Raw genomic sequence first — 19,148 nt, forward strand, 5'->3', positions numbered from 1 at the left:
GCTTGGAGAGATGAAGTAGGTGGTGGGGAGGGGGCATGAAATACCAGCACAGAAACCATGAAGGCCAGTATACCAGTAGAAATCTCACCTTAAATTCAGAGTTGAACTTAGTTAATTGCTGTTGGAAAATTAGCTACTTATTTTTGCTCAGTAACCTACACATACGTGACCGACTAGTTCAGCATCCTTTTGAGAAAAGTCTGGTGGTGGCCACTGCTGCCTTCAAGGGGTGCTATGGGGCTGAGGTCACACGGGGCATTACCGCACTTGGGCAGTGGCAGTTTCGCCTTTGGTTCTGATTGTGCCAATTGTAGATTTCTCTGGTAAATCACAGCAATGGCTGTATGGGAAAGGTACTCCATAAGTACTAATGTGACCTGGCAATGCTTGTATGCTTAGCTAAATTGTTGGCAGCAGAGCAAAATTTGTTTGCTGTTAAGCCCAGTGATATCTAGATTCATAAGAAGTGAGAAATACTGACACAGTCTTTATCCAGTGTACATCTGGAGGAGTCCAATCCTGCAGCTCTTGAGGTGGGACCCTCCCTGCCTAACAAGCTTCCCAAAAGCCGGACACCCAGCTGAAACCATTCATCTCACTTCTCTCTGGGACTCCAGAGGATGCAGCACCTCACTTATCTTACATGCCCTCAGCAGGGATGAATGACAGTTGTTGCGTTGCAACCTGCTTGACTGAATGCTGTTTCCAAAAATGATGGTCAGTGCTACTGTTATTTCTTCCCCTGGTCTGCCCCCCATCAATTATTCCTGCCTCCCCCCACCAAGATATCTGCTCTCTTGGAGAACAGCTAGTTACTCTTGGGAAAGCTGACGCTGAAAGGACTTTCTTCCTATGAACTGTGCATGGCGGTTCTTTTAAAAACCATCAGAAATGAGTTAATTCTGTAATGTCTGTTCTCACCAAGATGAATGTGATGTTTTTCAGAAGAGTGAGTTAGCCTTGTTGCCCCAGATAAATTCCAAGATCCTGGTTTTCTGCAGTTTTCAGGAAAGGGTGTTGCATTTGCTGCAATTTGGCTGTTTCTCAGCACCCTGAGTTCCATGCAGTGGTGCCTGTGTTTGGCCAACTGCTGCTCATGCTTTTAAAGTCCTTTTTATTGTTGTTGTTTGCTTTTGTTTTCCCCATCATTTGCATGGAATCATTATTTTGAGAGGCATTTGCTCATCTTTCCAATTTTGCTTTTCAGTGCTAGAAATCTCACCAGTTGGATAGCTGGTAATTTGCCCAATGGAAGGGAGAGGGCTGCAGGAGCCAAGGAGATCAGCTCCTCAGACACCTGACCTAGGGACTATTGCAGGCAATGAAGGACTGTCTCTAGGCAGGCTCTGTGTATCCTACAGTGTGAGCTGACTGGACCTTAACTGATACACCAACAAAGGCTGGTTTCTCAGAAAGGCCGTAATACTTCATCAGCTGGAGGACCCAGCAAATGTTCTTCATTTGTACTTACAGTTAGATCACTGGATCTTCACTCACGCTATATTTAAGGTTCTACCATCTATCCATGCCACTGCCATACCTCCCTGTGGGAAGCTTTCCTTGGGGCCACCCCATCATGACAGTGCTGAAGACCTAAGGCTGGATATCAGGACTGTGCTGGATCTTAGGCCTAGCTGAAGGACCTGGTGCCACTCCACCAGCATCAGCTTTGCTGATGTTTGCCAGCTGAGGACTGAGATAAAATGTTGATTTTTCACTACTTCCTACATTTTTTGTGCAAGATCTTGCTTTACAGCTACTAGCTGCCATAGAACCAAGGAAGGCTATGTTGAGCTGCTTTAGTTCAAGAGTGGAGGAGATGGGGCTAATAAAAGGTCAATAATTTGCAGGCAGTGAAAATGGGACAGCTGAAGAAACTGAGGATGTGGTTCCCCAATCAGTGGTGTTAAACTTAAGATGGTAGCTCTAGGTCAAATTCTTACAGACGCCTCACACCACTCTAAACTGGTATTGCATATGAAATATGCTCCTGCGGTGACAAATTGCTCTGTCTTGTAGGGTCTCCAGTAAGTGCAGATGTTCTTAGGCTTGCTGAGAAATCAGTGCAAGGAGGGACTCTGGGAAGTTTAGAAGTCATAAATGGATGTACCTCTTCCCCAGCCAGCTCCACTGCTGTCTATGGTACCTAGCATGGGATAAGAGCCTGGGGCTGGGCTGCTGGGCACCGAGACCTTTGCAAGGGTGCAAGTTGTGGTGCAGTTGGGAAGATCTGTTGCCCTCCCAGGCTGCAGAAACCCTTGCTTACAAGCTCATTGTGGCTGTGGATTGAATGATGCATTCACCTACAAAAATTTGAACAGTTTACGTCAGAATTCCCGATAGTATTCCTAAACTATCGTGCAGTTCATGTTGTTCTTCTCACTGCTTTTCCCTGACATCAGCTGCCCTTTTGCAAGCCTATCAGCTTGTCGAGTGAGCTGAGACCCACATGCCTCCTGAGCCATGTCTTCAGATCTGTCTCACTGGTTAATGAGGGGAAGAGCTCTGCTCTGGAAGCAGATGTGACTGAAAATGAACTTGTCTGACTGACATTTCTCTTCCATTTGAGAAGGGAGCTTGATACGACAAAAGGAGAAACATACCCTCCCCCCAGAGCAAGGCAACAATATTGAAAAATCTCCATAACAGTGGGGAAAAAAACCCTGGGGTGGCCAAAAGGGATGTTGCTTAGAATTAAATAAAAAGGCAACTGGATAAGTAGTTTAAATTGTGGAGAATTCTTCACTGTGGTTCCCTTTGCCAGCTGTACTAAAGGTCTTCAGCTTTCTCTTGCTTTCTCACAAACACTTCTGTCGTGGATGTTGGTTATCATATCTGATAAATTTGATGGTATACTGAGTCCAGCTTTGCACATGTTTCTGTTCTTCAAGAAAGCATTCAGCAAAATATTTGGCTCCTTTCAACCCCCTGTCAGTATCTTGGCAACACTGGAGTTTTCCAAGTGCTCTTAGATACAGAATCTGAGGAACTTATTTTCCTTGTAGTGAGGCTGGAGCACGAGCTGCCTTCAGAAGAGGTTACAGCAGAGGGCAAGGAAATAGGAGCTCTGGAGTGAGGGTGAGCAGTCTGCCCTAGGAAAGAGCTGAAGCTCTGGGTGCTGAGACCTGCTGGCTTGCCTACACAAAGTCCAAGCTAGGACAAAGTCTGGACCTGCCAGGGGAAGGAGACCAGGGAACATGCAGAAAAGGCTGTGAGGGGAAATTCACTGCTCAATATTCAGGCCAAGGAGAGATGTCTCACAGCTTAATCTCCAGGGGATCATTCATCACTGTAGCATAACCAGTCTGCTCATAAGTTGTGCTGGTCTGGCTGCAGCACAGAAATTTAGTGGTATGGCAAAAACCAATGCGGAAAAATTATGAAAAGCAAAGTCTCTGCTGGTTTATAGCAGATCTGATGGATGGTGAATGAAATGTTGTGGAGCTTAAAGTCAAAATGTATTTCTTTTAGGTTGGAGATGGGTTGACTAATTCTGGTAAAATAAGACTGTATCAAACCTTCAGCCAAAGCTCAGATTAAGTAAATTCTGAGTAACTTGCTTTTCCTGACACATTTTCAAAGTCTACATTTATCGCTTCTGCTGGGAGTGCTTGCAGAACTGCTAAGTATCACTTCAGAGACAGGCTTGTTGCATATTTAATCTTTGCTAATCAGTGCCTGCACTAAGGCAGAGGAGAGGCAATACTGATTTCTCGGTGCAAACTTTTTTCTTGGAAGACGCTTTTCTTGGGTCTAGACTATGAGTTTAAAGGTAGACAAGGCACTTTCTTTAGTCACAAGAGTTTATCTGTATTAACTGAAGTGAAACCCAAAAAACCTGAAAACCCCTAAATCTGTCTGTTACACTGTGGTGGGCAGTTGCTAAAGCCATCTGACCTGGAATAGGCACCAACGTGGTGATGCTGGGATGCTCAGTCTGTGAGGAAGTGAAAGTTCTTCCCCTGCACTGCCGACTGCTGTCCTCTGCCTGGGGTGGAAGCAGGTCTGACTCTGCTGGCATGGCCAGAAACACAGGGTTTGGTTTATTGTCTGGCTCTAGCTGCAGTGATCAAGCATAGGGCTGCTTGACAAATGCCTCCAGACACCCTCTGCCACATGAACTGTATATCTTATTATCCATTTCTGTGTTTCTTGACCCCTCTTTTTGCCACTCCTGCATCTCCCTTTCTTCTCAACCCAGAGAGACAACCTGCATTTAACTACTTTTTCCTCATTAGTCCTAGTTTTGCCATATTCATACCTGAATTTGCTATTTCTGATACTGCTAGCCAAGTTATCTCAGTCTTACATGCTATTACGGGTATGGTTACCAGGCACACTGGCCCGGCAAGGTCCTGTTTCCCAGAATGTCCCCAGTGCTCCACTCCACCTATCTGTGTGGTTCGGCTGTTGCTCACACATGCTCCCCCCTGCCCCCCCCTTAACCACCTGAGGGATCCACCCAGCCCTCACAGCACCGCCTGTAGCTTTTGCCAGCTTCTCACAATATTCCCTCTCACATCCAGCTTTCTACGTGTCACATCCACTCGCAAGTCCATTGGCTTCCATACTCTTTCCAGGTAGCTCAGCCTCTGGCCAGGGCGCAGCTGACAGCCTGGTGCCTGCAGTGCTATCCCCGTCCTCCAGGCTGCAGATATATTACTTGCTTGTAAATGATCTATATGAAGACTATTAATATATTTACTCGACAACGTAAGTCATCACTGAAAAGTCTTGCCTTTTTGAGCACATATGATAAGAAAGTCAAGGCAGAAGTAGCCTCTGAGCAGTTGTACGTTCAGCTTTCCAGCTAATACCAAAACACATGGCTGTTTAATAACAAAGCAGACTCAAAGAAGGTGGTCGTGAAATATTTGTGAATGTCCTTGCATGTTCCTTGGCAAGTCTACGGTATCACCTCTAGTACCCTGAGGGTGGTGAAACGATTCAGCTTGGTTGTTTCTTTCACACCTCCAAGAATGTGTGAAGTGTCATTTTGGATCTGCTAAGCGATGCTGGATGTCTGCCCAAACCAAAATTCTGGCCATGGGAACAGTTGAAGTCCTTATGAGAGAGACTTGGGGGAGAGGAGGAGAAGGCAGCCAATGGTAAAAGGTGAAAGCACTTGTGAGATGCTCCCTATGTCTCTGCCTTTCCCCTGGCTCTCCAATTTTGCATCTCTGCTGAGCCCTGGTAGAACCAGTTCCTCCTGGCTAGCTGAGGGTAGGGGAAAGTCTTCTCCACTCAGGGGTGCCAGGCGAGATGAAGCCACCTGCAGCTGTGCTGCTCACTCCCAAGAGGGCCGTGCTGCTGCCAGGGGATGGAGCCCTGCGGGGGGTAAAGCCCTGCCCCAGGCAGCTGCTGTGGTTCAGCAGCCACTGCAGCTCTGCTTTCACCCTCCTGCCATCCACCCGCTCAACTCCAGCTCCTGCCAGAAACAGCAGCCCTCTGCCTGGCACTGCTGGGCTCTTTGTGTCCTGGAGGCTGGCACACCTGGGGAAAGATCCTTTATGAGACTGGCTTTCATGGATCTTGGTCATTAGCAGCATAAAAAATTCTAATAAGGTAAAGAACTTCTTGCGAAGCCACAGGTGTGACAAGCGAGTAGGTAACCCACACCTGAGGAGAAGGTGTCTAGTTCAGGCTACTGTTTTCTACCTTGAGAACTAAGTGAGACTATTCTAGCTGTGAGCACCCATTGGATTTGCACCCATCCATAGGCTACCAATGGATTGCAGCAGCATCACTGGTTAATGTTCATGTTGCAGATCAAACTTCTGCTGGTTTAGGCCTACAGAATATGAGCTCTTTGGGTACAAATCATCTCTTTCTCCTTTGTTTGCATGGCAAGATCTTGGCCTGTGATTATTTTCCCAATGTGTTCGGCTACTGTGTATCTTAAGTAAGAATAATATAATTTACACCTACTTAAAAAAAGACAGAGAAATGGGATTTATTTTTTTCAGAGAAGCATATTATGTTTAGAGAAAGAAGGAGACACTGAAATATCTGAAAACACCTGCTAACAGAAATACACAGAAACCTCTGTTTAACCACACCAAAGAGTCCCATTCTCTCCATATTTTGGGCACCTTTGTCTTCTTTTGCATATATGAAAGATGAAGTATTTGGCTAGTTCCCAATTGAGATTGCACACACAGGATTTCACCCAGCTTCTCTGCTCCAGTTGTGCACACAGCTTTACCTGCTTTGCCAACAAAGGCACTGGTGGGGTGTGCAGCCTTGGCTGGTGCCAATGCTTGGCCTCAAGAATTTGAGTGTTAGTTGTTGGTGGCCACACTCAGGGATGGCTGCAGAAAGTTTGTCTGAAGATGTTTTCTGAAAAAGTACGAGGATCAGTCCTCTGACAGTATATACACATGTGCTAGTCTCTTCTGCCCTACCAACTAGCTTAGCTTACTGAAGAACCAACTTTTTATTTGATGCAGGGTGCCTGACAATGTATCTCCACTTTTAGGTCATGTTCAGGAGACATTATTACTGCAGACAATTAGAGATGACATTTTGCAGCAGGCCTGCTGGCTTACACAGGTATTCAGGCCAGACCAAGAGACCAGTGCCAGCATCTGGCTCGGCCGGTACTGCCAGACCTGAGACAGGTCCACAGGTACTCCTACCAGTGATGCCCTATCTGTATTTTGGAGGTGAGAAGGGACTTCTAGGCTGCAGCCATCAGAGGGCCACCCCACCATTAGCAAAAAGGAATATGTTGCATATGTGAGCGGGGAATGGCTGTCTCTTGCTGTTCATAGTGGAGGGCAGTGAGGAACCGCTATGCTGGGAACCCAGCAGTTGAACAAAGTCTTTCTGTAGCTCGAAGGTGGTTCTAAGGCAATGCCTGACCAAAAGCTCTTTTTCGCAACTGGAGAGCACTCAGAAAGCTTTGTTCCAGACCTGGAGCAAAAAAGGTTCATGTTTTGGGGAGGACCTGCATGGCTCAGAGGCAATGGAGGCTCTTAACAGGAGCACAGCAGGTCCTGTGCCACCAGTCAGTACCTGCACCCACACAGTTGTCACCATCACCTACTTGTCCTTTCTCTAACAAGCAGCTAGGTGGAAGAGAGGCCTCTGACTCTTCTGGAGTGGGAGTGTATTCCTCCTGCAATCCAGAAGCATTTCTGTTCACATTCACGGACTGTGTGGGTCAGAAAGAAGCTGTATCAGGAGAACATTATAGGAGACCTGCAAGTTCTGAGGAGACCATAGATATGCCTCCAGGAGGTCTTCTCTCTAAGTCAAGTTGCATGTGCTGTGAGGACTCTTGTTTTCTCAGCAGGGGTGGGAGCAGCCTTTGGCAGAGCTGCTATATGCATGGGGCTCTGGCATCCACCTGCAGTGCAGTTAAGGCAGGTCTGCGTATTTGGGAGGTGTTTCAACACACAGGAGGGGTGCTTGTACACAAATATATACCTCTCTCTCTCTCTTATGTGGCTGTGTTTCTTTGAACTGGTCCAGTATTCCACTGAAGTGAATGGGAGGTGGGTAAAGCCTACAAGCCTACTCATGGGAGTACCAATTTGCATGAGCATGGCCTTGTTTTTAAAGCAGACTACTGTTCTCAGCAGACTGCAGCCTTTTTCCCATCTCCTTTTGTATTTTTTCCGTGTGAAAACACTGCATATGCTTTGCCTCTCTGAAGTCTTCCCATGTGATGCAGGAAACGCATCTCTGTAAGTGCTCTATACAGCCTCAGCACCGGAGAAAGCAAATGGCAAGCAGAGGGACTGATGGTGCTCAGCACTGAGAAGTCTTCTGGATCAGCCCCACAAGCTGTGGTCTCTCTTCCTGCTCTCCACTTCATCCCCAGTGTGTATTACACTTGCCCCAGCTTTGCAGAGATAATTTGCACTCTCCTAGTTCATTAGCTGCTACCCCCTCCTGTCTGTGGGCAAAAAAAAGCCCTTACTGTTCAAAAGAACACATGCAGCAATCATTAATGCTGACCCTAATTGTGCCAATTCAAACCACTCAATAGCTCTAATTAAAACCTCTCTTGTGCAGGGCACTGAACAGTAACAAAACTGTCACCCTGAACAATCAAATCATGGAACTAAGAAATTTTTTTTCCACTGTTGTGTTCAAATGTTGTTGCTGCTGTTGGAAGGGTCATCTAAAGGGATTAAGTATGGGGCTTTTGTAGGCTGAAAAGGGGGGTGAGGGGTGGCGGATATCTAAACCCAACCAATATCTTTTGGTCACAGTTCGAAATCAGAAGACCCCAACCCTTTTCCAGGTCTCCTTTTATCCACTTTACCCACCCCCATGCAGCAAGCAACACCTGCAAAGTAGACAGGCTCTTGGTTATGAGACACATGGACACCACAAGTCAACTTAAACATTTGCAAAGGAGGGGGTGAGGGGGAAACGCAGGCGTTCCTATCCCTACAACCTTGTTTCTCAGGGTCCCTGACTACACTTTCCTGTGTGCCATAAATAACTCTGCAATTACATTAATTGGTTGCATATTTGTTGACACAGGGGTGGACAAGGGCAGGTTATGGTGGGAGGATTTTTGCTTTCAGTGCAATTTTATACTACTTTCTTCAGATGTCCCTTAATCCCCACTCTCCCCTCCCCCATTATTTAGGATTTGCATGTCTTCCAGAATAACTTTATAAGCCTGTGGGTGGGAGGTGGGGGGGAGAAAGAGCATTAAAATTCATTTGATGGCACCCATGCACACACATCTGTTCTGCCGTGTTTTCCTAGCAAAGTCTATCAATCAAAAGAAAAAGGTTGATATGTATCACAGTGGGATATTTCAAAAAGCAGGCGATTGTGTGCTGGAAGGTCTCTTTCTGCACTGAGTTTCTGACAGGGGTCAGAAGAAGGAAGGGGTATGCATGTACACCTATATTTTTTTGTACATTTACCATTGTTTTAAGAAGGTAGTGAAATCAATAGAGCAATAGCATTAACTACGGAAATTCCAGTCTCAGTATCTTTTGCTCTGTTTATTGTTGAACGTGTTCTGAAGACCAAATCTGGGATCAAATGGAAGAGCCTGAAAATGCTGCAAGAACTTTTCTATCTGTGGTTCTAGTTTACATCATTACAGGCACACATGCTAGCTACCATATGTGGCTCTGGGTTCAAACCACCATATCAGAGTATTTGGTATGGGATACTTGACTGAGTCTTTCCTTTCAGTGTTTCCTTATTTTGCTTTCTTTTGCTAGCAGTAATCAGAGTTGCAGTAAGAAAGTTAATGGCATGTTGTGTTTCATCTTTCCTCCTTTAATCTCTCCTAAGCTGCTGTCCCAGCTGAGGACTAGGGAGTAGGATGATACCCATAGAGCCCTGGCAGTCTGCCTCTTCAAACACCCTGAGCGCTTTCTGTTAGAAACCACCTTCGTTGTTTCTTGTTCCGACTGCTGGGTTGTGCCGTTACAACATTGCCTTGTCTCAGCAGTGAAGCCGTTTCATTTAGAGATGGGTAAAATAGCCCACATTTAGAGTACATCTTGACTCAGCCTTTAAGTATTTAGCCTTGGTTAGCAACTAAGCACAAAATCTTCATGTATAAACATATAAACACACATTCTTTATGTATAGAAGCAATGGGACAAAACTTAATGTCTTTCAAACGCTTTGAGGTGAACAGTCTCTCTTTGTGCAGACTCAGACATCTGAGCAGATATGTTCAGGATAAGGCTGTTTTTCAGCAGTTCGCCTCGGACCCTGTGAATCCTAGCCTAGGGGTCAGCAGAAGGGCCTTGCTCTTTTTTAAAAGTGGGGGTGCTGCACTGTGATGTGTGACAGTGCTGACCTGCTCCTGTCTTTGTATCACCACTGAGCGGTATCGCAACACTCTAGTTTTTGACAGTAACATGCTCTTACAATGGGATGAAGAGGAATTAGGCAACATATCACATTCAAATGAGTGCTCTTCAGAGCAAGATCCCTTCAGCAGCAGCACTACAGAGAAGAAACCAGAGCTCTTTGACAGTTTTCCTGTCTGTTGGGGGCTGTGGGAGATAGCACAACATTCACATGAGGCTCTTGTACTTGACACTTGCTCAAGAGGGGGAAATAGGGCACAGAGAGTTTTTTTGACTGGCTCCAGATCCTTTTAGCAAGCCAACAGCCAAACCGAGAACAAACCCTGGGACTCCAGTATCATCTCTGGCCTCTGGAAAGCACCACCTCCTTTTCTGAGCTGCTTCTTGCCTGTCTTCATACAGGAAGCTCTGTGTCTCTGCTGATCTGCACGATGAGGGTAGGGGATTTCTGTAAAATACGCTCCAGTGTAGATTCCCATCACTTTCTGTACCGATCTCCCACGGTCTCTGTCTGCTCTTCCGTCCTCATTCCTTGCCCCCATTTTCTAGGCAGCAATGCTGGAGCCTATCCTCTTGACTAAGCTGTTGCACTTTAATTTTCAACAGGCCCCTATTGCTCTTGCACCTTGTGTGTGGTCTTTGAACGTTATGTGGCTCGGCAGCTGGGAATAGTGAGTGGGTGGGCAATTTAAAACAGAAAAGACTCTGTATCAGCACAGGGCTGAGGTTTGAACTCTGCTCAGCTTTGGATACGTGTAGCTGGTTCTCAGGGTTGTGATTTAAGTGCAGTTCTGCTGGTGTCAGTGTGAAGCCTAAATCAGTGCTAAGAAACTGGTAGGGAAGAAAAAACAAGCTCTGCCTGTCAGATAACGAGTGTTACTCTTGGCCCTGATGAAAAATTGCAGGATCAAGGCATCTTAGAATTAGCATCGCACTGTTTTGTCACCATTTTGCCTCCCAAACCTGGAACACAAAGAGTGTCTAATATGATGCCAGAGTGTCTAATATGTCTTTGCTGGAGTATGTTTCTGAGCTGCTTTCATGTTACTTAGGACACAATTCTGATTCTGAGTTTCCTGATAAGGACTGCTGATGGAGGGAGGCAGATGAGGGGGGTGCCAACCTGTGACACAAACTACTTTATTCCATTCATCTGAGCATCTCTCTGAGACAAGGTGAATGTGCTCAAGTGACAAAAAATAATCCCAGCGTCATGACCCATTGAGCTCACAGGGTCTGATCCTCAGCTGCTTCCTCCTCCTTTTTGCTGTTGTTTGTGCTGGTGGAGGATCACATGGAGGGGAGGTCAGGCAAGAGACTCTGACTTCCTTGTGTCCTGGTATGATCCCCCTCCATGCACTTCTTTTGCACTTTCGATCATGAGCCCACTCTGTGTGGGCAGAAAGTGCTCATGTACGGGAGACTCACCACCTGCTCTCCCTTGCATTTGTAGCCCAGAGTATCTAGTCCTCAAAATTTCAGCACAGAGGTATTTCTTTCCCCACCCTCTTTCCATCTATCCCACCCAGGTAGACAGGATGAACAGAAAGAATCCTTGCCTTGATAAGATTGATAAATGAGGTTGGAACAAAGCTCCTCTCTTCTGGAGTCCATATGGAGTCCAACTCAACTTCAATTTCATAGCTGACTCAAAAAAAAAAAAAAAGAAATTGGCAAGTCCCTAAGTACTTCTAAAGATTCTAAAGGTTAAAGATACAGTCGATTGGCATTCTTTTTAGAGCCTGGAGTGATACTATACTTACTTCACAAAATTAAAAAAAGTGCACAATGAACACCAGAAATCTGTTACTTTATTGGAAGAGTCATTTAATTTTCCAGGGCCACAGAAATACCCATCATTCACCACCACTGCCCTGGGCCTCATACCAATTCTCAACATTATACCCTAGAATTTGCAAAACATAAGTAAGAGTACAAAGGCAGAAAAGGAGAATATCCTTGTTTTCAAGAAGCTGGCAGATTACAGACTAACATCAGACAGGTCATCGTAGAGGTGCCATCCTTAAAAACAGATATGTGCTTCAGCACCATGAAAAAACATACTGAAGCTCAAACGGGCTTTACTGCCTCTTTACTACATCTTGCACTTCACTGCATTTGTTTTTTGGGTTTTGCTTTGTTTTCTTTTCATAATAATACTGGTGTATCACCAACAGCCTCTTCCTGTGGTGGAATAACACAAAGGCATGAAGGTATGGCTGGGTAGTAGGATCAGATGGACAGGCACTACTGAGAGGCGAGGGTTTGGCGGTGATGGGGAACTAACCAGAACTACCAGCAACTCTTTGGGAAACCAAAGAAGCGCAGCCAGGATCCACACAATTTAATATACTTTCTAGAGGAAAGGTGTGCACAGAATTACTATATGAAATATAATGAATGAAGTGGCAGACTCTAGATGGATTTAATGGAAAAAGACTTGCAATCCTGTTGTATTTTTAACAAAGCTTTTGGTTCAAGTATAAGTGAACATCCTGCAAAGAGCTTCCAGGATGAAGAGCCCAATAGGATACTTACTATTACTAAGAGGGTTTCTGTTCCATTCAGGCATATACATAATTAGCTTTCATGAGAAGCTAAGACTCCTTTTTGTTGACATAATGTAGAAAGTATACCCCAAGATATGCTAATGGCAATATGTCTCTACATCTTAACAAGTGTGAATACTTTGCCCACAGCAGCAGCTGTGCTGGCAGTGGGATGACACTGTAAAATTGCCATACGCTGTGATGTGAATCCTTTTAAACCAAATGACTTTTGATTTCCAGCCTCATAATCACTATGAGTCAAACTTACTCCTCCCCACCACCTCCATATTCAACCTGTGTCTGGGAAGCTGGGGAAATTGTATTCTACCTCATTTTAGCGTGACTGCACAGACTCTTCCATCCTGCGGCTGCTATTCCAACCTGCGCAGGGTCATGAGCGTGCTCAACTGTGGCTTTTCAGTCTTTACTCTGAGGTGCCCTGAACTCGCCTTTGGATGGAGATTTGGGAGCATCAGCATAGTAGCAAATGTTCTTCCACTGCTGCAGGTTCTCAGCAATTAGGGCCTGGCAGCAATGGATAATTCTTTGATTATAATTATCCAAATGATTCAATAGGCATGACGTTAAAAAAATAGCTCTAAATTCTGCATCATTACAACCTACAACAATCAATCTCACAGCAAATCCCCCACATTCTTCTTTACTCCTTTTGTGATAAAAAGTGAACTAAATCGAGACCTGCTGCAGGAGTGACTGTAGCATCCACTGACTTAAAAAAGAACAAGTAACATTAATCTAGTCCCTAAAAGCAATTAGCTCATATTTGGAGGCAGCAGATTATTCTTTACTGAAAGCGTGAGTAATAATTTCTGCTAAACGTGTGCAATCGGGACACGTTTGGAAGCTGTAGCAGACAGATCCCATGACAGTTCTGCTGTGGGTGCCAACACTGTTCAAAAGAGGACAGCGATCTTCTGAAACGTCTGAGGACAAGACAAATAGATGCAGAGGCAAATAGTCAAAGTGATCAAACAGTTCTCCCTGAACAGTTGTCAAGACCACCAATATATACATCCTGCACCATGGGTTTGCGGTGTTGTGCATGATATGCATGCACCATAGCAACAAGATATTAATCATCAACACATACAGGCACATGTCAGGGTAAGTCTTCAGAGGTGCAAGTTGTAGGCTGTATCTGGTACATACAACAAGCCCCAACGGTACCATTTTCAGTGCTATCTCCACCAGCATTGCATAGTTGAATTCATTACAGCTGGGCTTACATCTTCCTCAGAAGGATCTGAACGTTAGGCCTGGCATATGAATGCCTGGACAAGACGAACAACTTCTCTTCTAGTTCCGTGCCCCACTCTCTTTGTAGTTTTCAGTTAAACACCCTGGGCAAGTTCTTTGCTGGTGAGACACCACTGACTGAAGTGGCACTGTGCCAGCACAGCATTTGGCACTGCATCCTCAGAGTGATGGCAGGGATTTTCAGAAGAGCTCAAGTGAGAAGGTTAGGCGCCCAATTCCTTTTATGTTTGGACACTAGTCTCCTCTCGGCTCATCAGCATCTCTGCAATGCCACTGATGCCCAAGGCAGGCACTTACCACTTGCCAGCAACCTGGAGTGCATTAATAGACATTTTAGTGGCACAAAACTTTCTGTTTCAGCAGGTTTTTTTATTTACCTAGACTTTTCTTTGAAGATGACACACCAGTAAAGTGCACCTGTACCAACCAGGGTACCAGGCCCAGTATGCCAAAGAGTTAGGCATGCATTTTCAATGGTGGAGGTAATTCACAACTGGAACAAAGACATAGATTCTCTCTCTTGCTGGTGTCTTTAAACTGTGGCTGGATGTCCTCCATCCACCTGGATGGTGCTTTGATAAGGTTTTTGGGCTCATAACAGCTCAGTGAAATTTAATAATTGTGATACACAGGCCAGGCTATGAAATCTCTTTTAGGCTGGTTATCGCAGTAAGGCAGTTACCACCTGCAAAGGAAACATACCTCCCTACTGAGAAACACCTGGCTGTGGTCAAGGCTGGAAGTACATGCTGCAAGGTTATGAACAGCTTTCACTATAAAGTGGTCAAAGGGTTCAGTTACTGGGAATTTCTGACCCCCTCTGGAACTTTTACTTGGTGTTAAGACGCTGCTAGTGTCAGGGCCTCACAGGCATCAGAGGGTAGGCTTCCAGTCTAGCTGGTTATTCTCTGTTAGAGAATAGGAAAATAATCATTTTTTCATGGTGGTAATGTGCATTTATACAGAAGAGCTATCCTGGTATCCATGGATTTATCTATGGAAAATACACCAAAGACAGACATTCATGTTTAAAGTGCAAGTGATAACACATGAAGGCATCACACAAAATAGGTCAGATGCAAAAAAACTCCCTATGAAATCGGAGAGGGGAATGTAGGCAAGTGGGATATTGTTATCTGGACTGGAATTTAATCAAGACTTAATGATGAGGTGATGTGGTACTTCAGTGGTGGGATCACTGCCTCAACAAAACTACTAGATCCTGCCTGTCTTTTCACAGATGTCAGGTGTGCACTGGTATAACTTGTCCAACCCCAACAGAGCTGATCCTGATGTACATAAGGACACTCTTCCAGCTCTCCCCCTCCTCTTCCCCTCAAAGTCTCTCTGCTCATGTCATGTGGAATGGCAGAAGTTCAGGTGTGGATCAGAGAGACTTTGAAATGGAAAATCAGAGGATACCGCAAGCCATATTGAAGAAGAGCTGGCAAAGCTTAGGACCAGGATAGCAGGGGGGTGAGGGTTGGGACTAAGGTACATCGGTAGGCTTGTATGGGGTGCTGGGTTTGGAGCTCCAGAGGGATCTGCAAGCCAAGAATAATGAATACTGGCAGAGCTCCGTGTGAGTAACAAATGGCTTATCCTGCCTAGGCTAATGACAAAATGTTACGTACTGGCATTTTTTAAATAAATAACTTTTTTTTTTTTTTAAAAAAAGAAAAGAAAGATTAAAGCAACCGCTACAGCTAAACACCCTGCTTTGCTCTGATAAGATGCCAGAATTATATGACTTCTACTGTGTAACGAGGTTCTTCGTGTGGGTGTTAGCAGCCCCTCCCCATACCTAGCGGATACACTCTAGGGAATTTCACAAGTGTGAGTATTGCCTCTTGTAAGGTCACTGAGTAAAGGAAGTTAAATATGTTGCATGAAGAAATTGCATGTCTTGTGTTTCCATAAGAGCACCACAAAACAGTTCCATGAAAAGGTTGTTATCACTATTATGTGCACAGCAATGATCACACATGCATATTATTTTGCAAAACGTTGGGCCTGCCATGCCCTCCATCAAACTCATGCTTATAATTTAAAAAGGAAGGACTCGATGTAAATGCAAGTCAGTCAGGTTCCCAAGACACCTCCATCACTCAGCAGGTAGACAGTGGCTTGGCATTGTTCTCTGCCTCCATTGCTCAGGGTCTACAGCTTACCACCATTACACTGCCATGGTACTGCTCTCCTTAGCTCCTAATTGGACAGACATGCCTGCAGAGACTGGGCCCTGCTGGCAGATGCATCTTCATTTTCCCCCTGCTCCTGCTCCTCCTCCACAGCTGCACCCAGCCTGTTGTGTGGCGCAACATTCGCTTTCTACCCAAGCTTCCCATTATCGAGTGCCTGGTTGTACTTGGACATACTGGAACCCACATGCAGCCTATAAGGGCTTGTTGTCTCAGGAGATACCAAACTTGATTTTGGGATGGTTCTCCAAGTGCAAGGTACGTATTTCCAAAGACCCCGAGCACATCACCTCCACAACAAGGTCTCTAGGCTTTGCTGGGCAATTCCAAGCAATGGGCTGTGGGGGTACTTTTGCAGTTGGGAAAGCAGGAGAAGATCTTCAGGGACGTGTAGTCTCTGTGGTTGTGCGTCAGCCATGCTTTGAGCCCTGGCACGGAGGTGACAAGAGGACCTACACTCCCTGAGACAGGAACTTATTTCTACAGCAGCCTTGGCCCGCGAGTGCCGGACCAAAGCAAAACGGCATGTGCGCCGTGAAGTAATTTCCTACGCTAAACGTACTTGGCCGGGCCCGACTGCACGCCTCAGCTGCCACTGCCACCGCCACGGCCGGCCGCCCGCCGCCGCGGGGCTAGGGCCGGGGCTGCCCAGCAGGCCCGTGGGGCGAGCGGCGCCGCCCGGCAGCCCCCCGGCGAGTGCCGGCCGCGCTGGCTGTTCGTCTCCCGCAGCTCCGCCGGGTCTGCCTGGTCCCCGCGCACCCCGCCAGCCGCTGAGGTAGCGGCGGCCGCTCCAGCTGCCGCCGGCCCGGGGAGGGCGTCCGCCCCTCGGCCCTCGCCGGGCCGCCGGCAGCACCGCGCCGCCCGGGGCCAACCTGCGCCGCCCGCCTCACGCCCGGGAGCGGCGGCGGGGCAGGGCGGGGAGGATAGCGCTGCCTCCTCGTCATTGGCTGCGGTCCGCGGCGGCCGCGCTGCGATAGGCGCACGCCGCAGTCAGTGGCGCCTGGCCCCGCCCCGCCGCGGCTTTATAACGGGCATCCCCATGGCCGAGGCGGGTAACCTGCCGCGGCGGGAGGGGGCAGAGCCGGCCAGGGGCACAGCGCGCGCCGCCCGCCGCCGGACACGCCGCTGCTGGGCTGAGGGGCGGCCGCCCGGGAGAGCCGCCTCCGGTGGCTGCAGAGCCCTGCTGTCCCGCCGCTACCCCGCCGCCCCGAGGGACGATGGTGCCGCGGGCCTGGCGCAGCGCGGGGGCTTGCCCGTTCCTGCTGGCGCTGCTGCTGTTGGTGTATCTGCCTCAGGGTCGCGGCCACCGAGCCACGGGGCCCCGGGTAAGTGAGCCGCCGCCGCCCCCCCCCCCTCCCCCCCCCCGCCCTCGGTGGCGGGGATGCCCTTCTCCCGCCGCGGCAGGTTGCCCTGCCCCCGGCCCGTCGCCCCCGTGCCCTGTCAGCGCCGCAGGTGAAGCCCCGGCACTCGCCGCCGGGGAACTCCGGTCGCCCCAGCCCCGCGGCGGGCGCGCAGCGCCGCCTGGCCCCGCTCCCCGCGGGCGCAGACCCTCGCAAGGGCCTCCCCGCCCGTTAAAAGCCGGGTACCGGCTGAATGCGCGAAGTATACACATCGGTACTAACTTGTTGGTGTTTATTGCAGAAAAAAAGGGGGGGGGGGGGAAGGTTGACAGGCTGTATTTTTATATTGCTTCTCTTGCTTTTAATGTAGCCCTTGTTCCCTGCACATAGCTTTAGGACTTTTCTTTTTTTATGTTCCCAAGTAGGGATTAAATGAATCCCTGCAATAAAGCTAGATGCCTTCAGCCCAGACTTCTCCCTGTAGGAGTCTAGCTCTGCTTTTTTAATCTGACAATGTCTGACTCTTACTGGGGCTGTTAATTTCACTTACCAAACTATTACATTGCTCTGGGGGAGAACCCAACATCTTTTCTAAATATGGTCCTTCCAGTGAGCTAATGTTACCACTGCAGCACCACTATGAAGTAGCATGAGAGCTTTCAATTATAAAGCTGCAGAACAGTAGCTGTTCTTCAGCCAATGCTGCAATTGAAGCACAGCTCTGGGTAAGTGGAAAAACTTGATCTCTCTGCAGGCGTGTTGGATGCATTGACCATATGCATTCTTGACCCATCAGTCTGAAATGCTGTGAAATGTGGTGCCTAATTAACTTACACCATGGTTAGGCAAGACCAGGAGTCTTTGGAATCCCTACTCAGCCAAAGTATAACAATAAGGGACTGTAGTGCAATGTTCTAGTTTTTTTAAATAGAAGTGCTCTTTTACCATGATGGCTATTAAATGCTTCTCAGAGCTACAGAAAGTGTACTGGCTGCACTGGTGTCCTTGTGCTCAGCTGTGCTGTGTAGCCTCTTTTACGGCCAGATGTGTAACAGCAACTGTTAGAACGTGGCAGATCAGAACTAGCGTGTGCCATAAATTCTTGGAGACCTGTTTTAAAGGATGGAGAAACATAGGGGTGCTTATGCTTATATCTGTATTGCCCAGTATCAAGCATAAACCCCAAAATTGGAGTAGTGCCAAATAGAGAGGAGCTTTTGAGGTGATAAGAGTCTGGCTGGATGACTAGGGCCCTTCATCAGACTGGTACCTAAATACTTCAATGAAGAGCAACTGAAAGAAAGAACAAAATAAAAGAATCCTGATGGCAGCATATAAGTGCAGAATGAGCCTCTCTATCAAACAGTTTCCATATATGCCACTTTTATATACTGTACTTTACAAGGCAGTTTAATTGCTCCCTGTGTGTCGTCTTTGGAATGGGAGCTACTTCAGGAGAGTGGAAAATCAAATACAAAGGACTACTGATTTACTTTTTTTGCTTGAAGTAAGTGAACTGACTTTGCTGTTTTTCAAATGTTGCTATTTCTCCCTTCATGACTGGGGGAGAATCAGCTGTGAGCATCAATGTCTACAGTTGTGTTGAAAGATGTGCCTTAAAGTTTTAACTTTAAGTTTTAACTTTAAGTTTTTAACTTATGAGCTCTTAAATGGAAGGCTGTGAACATCCAGGATATTTAACTCATGAAGCCTGTTTTCTCACCCTTCCATGTCACACTTAAGTGTGTGTGAAGGGGGGAGTTTGGTTTACTCATTTGCACCCATGTTGATTGATATGATAACCCCCTGAGCTTCATGTCTTTTAGTGATTAAACATTGCTAGTAAAGTTGTCATTGGTATAAAGGTGCCATACTTTAGATTCCAATGTACATCAGAAAGTTCTCTATTATTCATTTTTAAATGATGATTGCCAAGTTACACCAGTATTTCTCATGCTGACTTGTGATCAAGAGCAT

The 19,148-nt window shown here is 46.8% G+C and overlaps 1 protein-coding gene across 1 annotated transcript in view; it reads left to right on the forward strand.

The window, feature by feature from the left end:
* Positions 1 to 17,036: 17,036 nt before the first annotated feature.
* The window catches only part of SMOC1 (SPARC related modular calcium binding 1), a 129,028-nt gene continuing 126,916 nt past the window's right edge, over positions 17,037 to 19,148 (forward strand). The window contains exon 1 of the mRNA XM_086462987.1: positions 17,037 to 17,156. Within this exon, the coding sequence (XP_086319113.1) occupies positions 17,049 to 17,156 (108 nt within the window). The 5' untranslated portion in view covers positions 17,037 to 17,048. The remainder of the gene's footprint in view (positions 17,157 to 19,148) is intronic.

This window comes from Leptosomus discolor, chromosome 3, assembly GCF_034619465.1.
Source record: "Leptosomus discolor isolate bLepDis1 chromosome 3, bLepDis1.hap2, whole genome shotgun sequence".
NCBI lineage: Eukaryota > Metazoa > Chordata > Aves > Leptosomiformes > Leptosomidae > Leptosomus > Leptosomus discolor.